This window comes from Saccopteryx leptura, chromosome 8, assembly GCF_036850995.1.
Source record: "Saccopteryx leptura isolate mSacLep1 chromosome 8, mSacLep1_pri_phased_curated, whole genome shotgun sequence".
NCBI classification, from domain to species: Eukaryota; Metazoa; Chordata; class Mammalia; order Chiroptera; family Emballonuridae; genus Saccopteryx; species Saccopteryx leptura.
The window spans coordinates 85,947,426-85,958,899 of record NC_089510.1 but is presented as its reverse complement, the minus strand read 5'-3'; the positions used below and the strand labels follow the sequence as shown (position 1 = coordinate 85,958,899).

Sequence of the window (11,474 nt, the reverse complement as noted above, 5' to 3'; positions counted from 1 at the left end):
AGCCCAAAGCAGATGAGCCCGACTACCCTGATTGTTGTATGGAAGAAAGGCACTGGCTCACGTCTCCGCCAGGCGACCAGCTACGCGCTGCGCAGCATGCGGTAAGCCAGTTCATAACGCTGCCCCTCGGCTGCCCCGTCCTGGAAGAGGAGCGAAGAGGCCGTGCTCGCGGGAAAGGCCGGGCAGGGCTCACGGGGAGACAGGAGGAGCCACGTTAGACGCCTCGAGCCCCGTGGGTCTCAGCCACCACTCCGCTCCCAGCTGCTGCCTCGGCGGGGTGGGGCCCGGGAGCCGGCATCTCAGGAGCTTCTCAGGTGATTCAGATGCTCAGTCTGGTTTGACAGCCAAGGACTCTTTCCAACCTTCCTGTTTACTGGTCCGCTTGTCAACTTCCTTCTGGTTTCAGCCACTTCCAGCTCCAGCACGAAAGGAGCCGAGGGAAGAGCGACAGACCGCGCCGCCGCCCACCCTGAGGGGCGCCGGCCGAGGGTTACATAACGGGCCCCGGGAGCGCTCTCGCGAGGTTTCCGCCGCCCCCTCCTCGCTCCACGTCAGAGGGAACCGGGCGGAGCGGCCAACATGGCGGAACGCAGGAGACACAAGAAGCGGATTCAGGTAGCAAAGCCGAATCTCGGGTTAGGGGCTCTCACGGCGCTCGGAAGGGGAAGAAGCGGGGGAAGTCCACGGACGGGCGAGCGGGACCGAGTGCGAGGCGGGGCGGGGTTGTGTCGTCTGGCCTCCGGCTGCGGGCGACGTTGTTGTGAGAGGCCTGGAGGCCGGCGATGCGGGCGACTGCGGCGCTGAGGCCGGGAAGGGGCGGCGCAGGCGGCCTGTGCTGTGCTGGGAGGTCAGCGACCCACGCCCCCCGGCCCTTTCTCCCCGGCATCCTTCGGCCTTAGCTGTCTCGGAGTGAAGGCCGCGTAGCAGCCGGCGGAGGACTGGCCTCCCGCAGCCCGCTCTTTGTGCGCGGATGGGGGGCTGTGCAGGGGGCTCCTGTGCGCGGACGGGGGGCTGTGCCGGGGGCTCCTGTGTGCGGACGGGGGGCTGTGCAGGGGGCTCCTGTGTGCGGACGGGGGGCTGTGCAGGGGGCTCCTGTGCGCGGACAGGGGGCTGTGCAGGGGGCTCCTGTGCGCGGACGGGGGGCTGTGCAGTGTGCAGGGGGCTCCTGTGCGCGGACGGGGGGCTGTGCAGGGGGCTCCTGTGCGCGGACGGGGGGCTGTGCAGTGTGCCGGGGGCTCCTGTGCGCGGACGGGGGGCTGTGCAGGGGGCTCCTGTGTGCGGACAGGGGGCTGTGCAGTGTGCCGGGGGCTCCTGTGCGCGGACGGGGGGCTGTGCAGGGGGCTCCTGTGCGCGGACGGGGGGCTGTGCAGGGGGCTCCTGTGCGCGGACGGGGGGCTGTGCAGGGGGCTCCTGTGCGCGGACGGGGGGCTGTGCAGTGTGCAGGGGGCTCCTGTGCGCGGACGGGGGGCTGTGCAGGGGGCTCCTGTGCGCGGACGGGGGGCTGTGCAGGGGGCTCCTGTGTGCGGACGGGGGGCTGTGCAGGGGGCTCCTGTGCGCGGACGGGGGGCTGTGCAGGGGGCTCCTGTGCGCGGACGGGGGGCTGTGCAGGGGGCTCCTGTGCGCGGACGGGGGGCTGTGCAGTGTGCAGGGGGCTCCTGTGTGCGGACGGGGGGCTGTGCAGGGGGCTCCTGTGCGCGGACGGGGGGCTGTGCAGGGGGCTCCTGTGTGCGGACGGGGGGCTGTGCAGTGTGCAGGGGGCTCCTGTGCGCGGACGGGGGGCTGTGCAGGGCGCCCACTCTCTGCGCGGACGGCGTGGGGGGGGCTGTGCAGGGGGCTCCTGTGCGCGGACGGGGGGCTGTGCAGGGAGCTCCTGTGCGCGGACGGGGGGCTGTGCAGGGCGCCCACTCTCTGCGCGGACGGGGGGCTGTGCAGTGTGCAGGGGGCTCCTGTGCGCGGACGGGGGGCTGTGCAGGGCGCCCACTCTCTGCGCGGACGGCGTGGGGGGGGCTGTGCAGGGGGCAGGCTGGGTTTGGGCCGTTGCCCTGGGGCCCCTGGCGGCGACCTGCCCCCCAGATGTTCGGTTGCGCGTACCCTCCTTTACCCGCGACTGTGGTAACTGGGTCGTCCAGTTGTGGCTCTGCGGCCTCCTTTCCGGCCTCCCAGTGTAAATACACACAGCCCGTCGGTCCTGCAGCGGCTGGTCGCGCCCAGAAACGTCTCAGTGTGTCATCCTCCTAACCCGCATAGCAGCCTCCCTCTTCCACACGCCTGTCACCTGCGCACCCATCCGTGCCATCCCCCCACCTCAGTGCCACCCCAGTTCTTGCTATTCGCCAGGATGATTAAATACCGGAGCATCTTAGACTCGGGATGTCCGTCGTCTCATCAGCTCCTGGGCCTAGAAACCTCCATATGTCGTAAACTGATAGCATGTCGTTTTGAATTGTTGCTATGCTAATCACACATTGCTATGCTCATTATCTTTCTGTTCCTTACTGCTTCATTGCTTAGAATGACTTTTTCTGTGTCATATTGTATTCCAACATTAAAATAAAAACCTGATCACTTCAGTGGCTTACACCACGGGTGATTTGAGCTATGCGAGTTAAAATTCGCCTGAAAACTGTGGAATGTTGGAATTGGGCAGAAATATGTAAGTAGTTCCTAACAGGAGGCAGTAGGAGATCCTAAACAAATTCCTTCCAAGTTCAGACAGGTCCTAAAAACCAAGGTTTAAGGTTCTTATGGAAGAAATTTCTAATTATACTATTCAGTCTTTCAGAATTCAGTTATTGATCAGGTATGAATATATAAGGCTTATTAGAATTTGTATTGACTTCATCAGATTTGGACTTACTGAATTTCTTATATTTACACATATAGTACATTTTATGCCCTTTAATAAACACTGTTTTTATCATTTCAATTATGACTTAATATTGTAAAGGGGATCTTAATTCACTTTTTGAATAGCTGCTCTCTTTCAGTTGTGATTTTATATTAAATGTAAAGGTAGATTAAGAAGCTGTATTGTAGTGGTAATGGCTAGGGGCCAAAACTAGAGCCAGATTAGACTGCCTGTTTGTACCGCATTTCACCAACTGTTAGCTGTGTAACTTTGGGCAAGTTACTTAACTTTTTACCTCAATTTCCAAATTTGTGAAAAAGAATATTTATCTTAAAGAGGAGGGGGGATACCTCCTAGGGTCATAAAAAAAGAAACATTAAAATACTGCTTGGGGCCTGACCTGTGGTGGCGCAATGGATAAAGCGTCGACCTGGAAATGCTGAGGTCGCCGGTTCGAAACCCTAGGCTTGCCTGGTTAACGCACATATGAGAGTTGATGCTTCTAGCTCCCCCCCCCTTCTCTCTCTCTCTCTCTCTCTCTCTCTCTCTCTCTCCTCTCTCTCTCTCTCTCTCTCTCTCTGTCTCTCCCTCTCCTCTCTCAAATGAATAAATTAAAAAAAAATACTGCTTGGCACATAACTTCTTCCTTTAACAGATGAAGGATATAGGGTGGTTTGTTTTGGTTTTTGTTAAGCAATCTGACAGGCTGAAGAAAGATTAACCCCTGTCTATTTCATAAATAGTGAGTATAAAAAATACAGCCATTTGCTTACTATTGTTTAGTTGAAGATCAGATAAGTATGTGAGGGTCTGATTGTTAAAAACAGCTTGGCATACTGCTAAATCAAACTAAATAATACTTGATGTTTTTCATCCTCAAAGTTTTCTACATAGTGGTACCAGAATGTGAAGATTTTGGGAGTGCTACTTGGAGTACTACTAAACAGTATTAACAAATTAATTAAAATATACAATATTTTAGAAAATTCCTTTGTTTTTCCCAGAATGACAGAATTTAGAGTTTAAATTACAGAAAAGATTCTACTGTAAGACTTTGGGGCAAAAAGGTCTGTAATATCCACCAAGTTTTCTGTTGTAACTTGCTGTTTTCTGTTTAGAAAAGATTTTTATGTTTAATGGAGTTAGTGACCTTGAATTATAATTTGTACATTGGTGGAAGTGATTAATACAGACAGGTTCAGGACTTTAAAAAGTAGCTAGCTAATTTATTTGCTTTCACTAGTATAGCATAGTTTCAGATTCTGATACCCCATCCAAGTCAGAAGCAAGAGGACTATTTTGGCACAATACCTTCTTGGACTCACTTTACTGGTTACTGAAAACCAGAAGGGAGCTATATATTCCTTGACATTATATTGGGAAGTTTTGATGATTGAGATTTTCAAATGAAAGTGATCTCAATCTAAGTTAATGAAACATTTGAAAATAAGTAATTTAAAGTTAAGAAATACAATTAAATAAAATTTTAAGAATGTAACAGTGTGTATAGGTTAACAAAGTGTTTGCTTACTAGAAAGGATGATTTCAAATCCTTGACCTATGGTGGTGCAGTGGATGGAGCATCAAACTGAAATGCTGAGGTCACTGGTTCAAGACCTTTGTCTTGATCAGTCAAGGTGAGAAGCAACGTGTTAATGCTTCCTGCTCCACACCCTTGCCTTTTTCTCTCTCTCCTCTCTCTAAAATCAATAAATAAAAATAAAATCTTTTTTTTTTTAAGAATCCTAGCCTGTATCATGAAATTATAATAGTTCTAAAGGATTTTCAAATAGTAGGGTTTGTTTGGAGTCCTTTTGCACAAATGTGGTTCTTATAACAGCAGAACGGTGGGCCCAAAGCCTTATCACTTCAGTACCCCACTACCATCATCCCTACGTCCCATTTTCCTTACTTTTAGGACCTTGATTAAAAGCTATTACTAGATATAAAACTTACTGCTCTAAACCATCATCTTCACTTTACAGATAAACTGAGGTTCAGTGATTTAATATAACTTGACCCAGGGTCACTCATCAAGATAGTAAAACCAGATTTAGACCAAGTCATTTAATTCTCAGTTGAATGTTCTTTCCACTGCACCATTGATAAAATAAGATTATATTAAATGTGTAACATACTTAACATGACTTGTTCCTGCTAAAGAGAGACAAACATCATGGGCCAATATGCTTAATTTTAGAAGAGAGAAGAAAAGAGAAATTTTAGAACTGTAAATTCTGACTCTCTGGGACCTTCTGATGAAAGAAGAGACCCAGGAAATGGTCCTAAGTGAAAAGTTTCCCAGCAGTTTAATGGAGGGCTTACAATAGGAGTGGAGCAAGGGGGTATTACAGAAGGATACTGTCAGAGTTAAGATACAAAGACTTGTAAAACTATTAGTAATGTGCTGTGTGACTGTAAGCAAATAATTTACCTAAGGTTCCCTCCAGCATTCAGATTTTATTCTGTTAACCCTATTTGCATTTTCACCAATATTTTTAGACTAACTTGTATGAAGATACCCAATTCAGATTGTAAACTAACCTTTTTCTTTTTCAGTTCACTCAACAAGTCAGCTAAGTTTGTTTCTATTGACTATAGCAATTTTTAAAATTCTTCTACACTGCTCACAAAAATTAGGGGATCAGGGAACGTGCGGATACTCTACTACTTTCAGCCTTTTGTATAGTTCATTTCAGCAATGAAATAAAAGGTGATTTTGCATTTCATTTGCATAATCTAACAACTTTCTTTGACTTGTCATTTGCTTTTCTGATGTTCTTGTTTAATAAAAAAAAAATCAGCCCTGGCCGGTTGGCTCAGTGGTAGAGCGTCGGCCTAGCGTGCGGAGGACCCGGGTTCGATTCCCGGCCAGGGCACACAGGAGAAGCGACCATTTGCTTCTCCACCCCTCCTCCACGCTTTCCTCTCTGTCTCTCTCTTCCCCTCCCGCAGCCAAGGCTCCATTGGAGCAAAGATGGCCTGGGCGCTGGGGATGGCTCTGTGGCCTCTGCCTCAGGCGCTAGAGTGGCTCTGGTCGCAACATGGCGACGCCCAGGATGGGCAGAGCATCGCCCCCTGGTGGGCAGAGCGTCGCCCCATGGTGGGCGTGCCGGGTGGATCCCGGTCGGGCGCATGCGGGAGTCTGTCTCTCCCTGTTTCCAGCTTCAGAAAAATGGAAAAAAAAAAAAAAATCAAATCAAATCAAATGCTTCTTTTTTTATCGCTTCATATTCATTTTGAAATATCTCCTAATTTTTGTGAGCAGTATAAATCAAAAATTCTGTAAGACTGAAAGAAGGCTGCAGCTTACTGACTTTTCTAATTTTTTTTTTCTCAAAAAGATTCCCTTAAGTACTGGCTAATATATAAATATAATTAGAAATGGTAATTTCTAATATAATTTCATTATAGTATTTGAATATTGATGTATCAAGTAAAAATAGTGTTAAATAACTAAAGAATGTTCAAACTTTCAATTTATATAATTTTGGATTGTGAGTTGTAGCAGCTAGGATCTTGGTATTTGGGTGCAAAGATGACTGTCCAGCCTCAAAATATTGGTTCCTTACTTACTCATTCTAAGACATTTGAGCTGCATTGAGCTATATAAAGTTCTTTTCATTTGAGGGTTGATGAGCTGGTTTCAGTTTATTAGTGGGTCATGCTATTCCCAAAAGGCCTTCACTCTTTGTTAGAAAGTTTCTAGAAAAAATATGGAAATATTCTGAAAATTTGTTCACATCAAAAGGGGAGATACTGCCTGACCAGGGCAGTAGCACAGTGGATAGAGCGTCAGACTGGGACTCAGAGGACCTAGGTTCAAGACCCCAAGGTCGCCCCAGCTTGAGCATGGAGTCACTGGCTTGAGTGTGGGATCATAGACATGACCCCATGGTTGCTGGCTTGAGCCAGGGGTCACTTGGCTTGAAGCCTAAGGTCGCTGTCTTGAGCAAGTGGTCACTCTGCTGTAACCCCCCCCTTCCATCAAGGCACATATGAGAAAACAATCAATGGACAACTGAGGTGTGAACAACTTAGGTGCTGCAACAAAGAATTGATACTTCTCACCTCTTTCCCTTCCTGTCACTATCTGTCCCTCTCTGTCTCTCTGTCACCAAAAAGAAAAAGGGGGAGGGAGGAGGTACTATAGTCTGATATGTAAACAGGAAAAGGTTAAGACTGTTTTGTACTCTTCAGGCTGCAGCAGAGGAGCAGTGAGAGGGAAGACTCCATGGTGTGATCTACTATTTGACCAGCTTCCCATGGTCATGTTCTCTTGGTGCTCTTCTATAGCAATCTTTCTTTTTGGCTTCAAGGCCCCAGCAGACGGCACAAATTCTATACTTTTTGTTAAGGACGGCCTACAATATACAATTTATATATGGTATAATGAACATTTATTTCATAGTATTTGACAAAGAAAAATAGAAAGTTTTTTAGGATTTGAATTTCAAGGAGCAAGAAAGGTGTCAGTTCTGTTGAACCAATATCTTGATAGAATTCACTACTTTTCTAGTTATAATTTTAAGGGAAGACTCTGATACTTTAAAGTATTAACGGATAAGTAACTGTCTAGTTGGGACATTCAAGTCCATGCTTCTGGGTCTGTTCTGTTCATTGTGCTTAGTAGTGCTTTTACCAAGGAGGGGAAAAGAATGGAAATAGAATACAGTTGACCCTTGAACAACATAAGTTTGAACTGTGTGGGATCATTTATATGATACATAATTTTTTTTTCAATAAATATAAGCTGCCCTCAGTATCCCTGTGTTTCACGTCTGTGGATCAACCAGTGGATCCTCAGTTTTGACTGTATGCATTTATTGATCCATGCCATTTCATACACAAACTTGAGCATCCAGGGATTTTCATGTGTTGGGGGTCCTGAAACCAGTACCCCATGGATACCAAAGGACAGTTGTAAAGATTTGGGGTACTCAGAAGTTAAACAAGGGTTTTCAACTGTGTGGGGATTTGGCTCTCTTAACCCCGGCATTGTTCAAAGCTTAACTGTATTTGTCTGTTTTGCAGTGTAGAAATGAGTTTGGTAAACTTGAAGTTAATTGTTAAAGTGTCTGTTGTTAATTGTTAAGTGTGAATTTATGTAGTATCAGATTCCCTACTGTATAATAATAGAATGGACTTTTCAGTTTCTTGTGTATCTTACTATCAGATTTATATGTGATGCCTCTGTCAACAATCAGTAGATTAATGCATTTTTGCTTGTGTTCAGTAAACAGTTTACTTGGGTGTTAGAAGGATGTAGACTTGTCATGTCTAAAGTTGATTGTTTTTTTCCCCAGAATCACCTTCCTCCCAAATTTGTTATTGAAAAATTATCCTTTCATTTGATCAAAGTAGAAGTCTGACATTATTTACTCAGCCATTTCATTCATCCGTTATCATTGAGTCCTATCTATTCTACATTTAAAATGTTTCAAATATCCACAGTCCTTCCTATTCCTAGTCCAGTACCACATCGTTTTACTTGAATACTAACTAGTTGCCCTGCCTTGTGCATTTTTTCCCAATTCATTATTTACACAGGCACCAAAATAATATGTCTAGGTAATTTTTTCTAACTATGTCCTTCTATTGAAAAACTACTAATGGTATTTCTGCTATTTACAGGGTAAAGTTGAAATTTCTCAACTGCCATGAAGACTTTATCCCTATTCTATTTATACACACTTATATTACCCTCACAGTGCTTCCTAACTTATCTCTACTGGAGCCCAGTTTTGTGCTTCTTCTCAGCCACATTGTCCACGCTGTCCATTCAACTTAACTCAGACTTCTTTCAGAATCCAGCTCTTTCTTCCAAGAGGGCTTTCATAGCTGTTCTCATCCACATTGGTAATCCTACTCCTAAAATAGTTTTTTCCCACTTATTTTGGAAAATAACAATTGCTGTTATGGATAGTTGCGACAAAGTATAACTATCATAATTTTGGATATTACCTGTAACACCCAACGATATTATAGGGTAAAAATAGTATGTAATTGAATGCTTTATGTTTGTTGTGACTTCTCACCCACAATCATATTTAATCAGGTATATCCCAGTAACAAGTTATCAGTTAATTATATTAACCTTTAAATTGACAACAGGTAAATCAAATGAAGGGGGGAAATGAGCATATATGGATATGCTATAAAATATAACTTGTTTCTGTACACCAATTATGGTATCAATATTTTTTAACTACAGTATTACTTTTTTTACTGTATCTCAAATACATAGGATATTATTTACTAATAAATGAGGCTCCTGGAAATGCAGTATGTTTTACACAAGCATAACTAAGTACTATCACTTAATATATGAAATTAACACGTTAATATATTTTAGTGTGATTTCAAAAACAAATATAGAATTTTCATCTTTTAGCATTTCAAATATTTTGTGACAAGGCTCCAAATTAAATCATTATGAACCTTGTAGATGTTAGTGAGCTTGGCGTGTTACATTTTGAATTTGAAATATTTTAAGATTTTATTTTTCTGTGATATGTACATATTTTTATATGTAAAGCTAAAGATTTTAAATTCATATAAATACTTGCTTTTTATTATAGTCCTTATTTGTGTTTATTGGTTTGTTCTTTTAAATAATAACCCACAGATGGGATAGCAGTGGAGTATAAGAATCCTACGCTGTTAGTTGGGCTACTGGAAGTAGAGGAGTTGGGAAATGCAAAGGAAGAAAGATGAGAAGCAGCTGCCAGGTGACTGACTCAACAACCAAAGCACAGGCTTTCCCTTCATCTAACAAAGTACCCCTTTTCAGGATAAAATTAAAACTGAAACCTTGGTTTGTTCATTGTTTTGTAGTTTCATCAAACAGGACTGAATTCAGTCTAAATTGTGGGAAAACTGACTTAAAGACAGATGGTTTAGGTAGTTTTTTTTCTATTTCATGTTAGTAGAATGTCTTACCTGAAATATAGCTGTCTTTAACATTAATTGTTCTCAGCATCCTAGATTTTGGGCAAATAATTCTTTACTATTATGTGAGTCTTTGCTTAGAAACAGACTTTCCTGAAATCAGTCACGTTTAGATTATATACTGCTAAAAATATTGTTTGTGTGCTCTATGTATCATGCTTAAACATGTAATTAAAGACAGTACTTTCGTTTCAATAGTTTATAGCAATAAGACAACTTCTGAAAGTAGATAAAAACATAGACCACCTTCATTTTCTTCAATATGTGGATAAAGAGAATAAGTACACAGGAGAAATTATCAAATTAAAGTATGTAATTCAGAATGTTAGGAAATAAGAGAAAGATAGGGAATGATAAACAATGAAGAAAGTAATAGAAAATTTAGAAAAAGAAAGAAAAGAGAGAAGGATTAAAAGGAAAGAAATGAAAGATGAGAGAAGCCTTTCCAAAACTCTGTGCACTTCCATAAATGGGTCTTCAAATAAGAGTGTAATTTATCTGTTTATTGCATTTTTATTTTTTGCTTTACTACTACAAGGGAAGAAAAGAAAAGGCAAGAAAGTCAAGTCCCAGACAGTATCTGGGATGTGCAACCACAAGGGGAAAGGGAAGGAAATACAAATCTTCAACACCTCAAAACTTCGTAGTTCTTATGTAGCCACCCTTACGGCTACAGCTGTCTTTAGTTTTTTTTTTTTTTTTTTCTTTTTTTTTTTTTTGTTTTTTTTTTTCTGAAGCTGGAAACAGGGAGAGACAGTCAGACAGACTCCCGCATGCGCCCGACCGGGATCCACCCGGCACGCCCACCAGGGGCGTCGCTCTGCCCACCAGGGGCGACGCTCTGCCCACCAGGGGGCGATGCTCTGCCCATCCTGGGCGTCGCCATGTTGCGACCAGAGCCACTCTAGCGCCTGAGGCAGAGGCCACAGAGCCATCCCCAGCGCCCGGGCCATCTTTGCTCCAATGGAGCCTTGGCTGCGGGAGGGGAAGAGAGAGACAGAGAGGAAAGCGCGGCGGAGGGGTGGAGAAGCAAATGGGCGCTTCTCCTGTGTGCCCTGGCCGGGAATCGAACCCGGGTCCTCCGCACGCTAGGCTGATGCTCTACCGCTGAGCCAACCGGCCAGGGCCAACAGCTGTCTTTAGTTAATGAGAACTGCTCCTAAGATCTATTGTCCATTGTTCAGGGTATATAGCTTTGGTTGTTATTTAGTATTTATTTATGACTCCTATCTTTACTTAGACATTTGGGCACTTAGTATTAGCAGCCACTTAATCTTTTGAATAATTGCTTTGTGGCTTATAAAAAGAGACCAGGCAAGAGTGAAGATGAACTGGTACAACGTAGTTACCATACTGGAAAAACAACTCAAAATAAATGCCAAGAGGCAGACTGGTTTTGTCTCTATCAACTTGTATTTGAAAAACATTAATTTAAAAGAACTCACCTGACTTGTGATGGTACAGTGGATAGACCATTGACCTGGAACGGTGAGGTCGCCGGTTCAAAATCCTGGGCTTGCTTTGCCTGGTCAGGGCACAGGTGAGGAGCAACAGCTATGAGTAGATGTTTCCCACTCCTCCCCTGCCTTTCCCTCCCTCTCTCTCTCTCTCTCAAATCAATAAATAAAATTAAATTAAATAATTAAAAATTCTCTATCCTGTCTTGTGTAGATCA

General features: G+C 44.4%; 1 protein-coding gene across 1 annotated transcript in view; it reads left to right on the top strand.

Annotated features, from left to right (window-relative positions):
- Positions 1-256: 256 nt before the first annotated feature.
- SEC62 (SEC62 homolog, preprotein translocation factor) overlaps positions 257-11,474 on the top strand; it is a 33,431-nt gene continuing 22,213 nt past the window's right edge. The window contains exon 1 of the mRNA XM_066346876.1: positions 257-615. Within this exon, the coding sequence (XP_066202973.1) occupies positions 580-615 (36 nt within the window). The 5' untranslated portion in view covers positions 257-579. The remainder of the gene's footprint in view (positions 616-11,474) is intronic.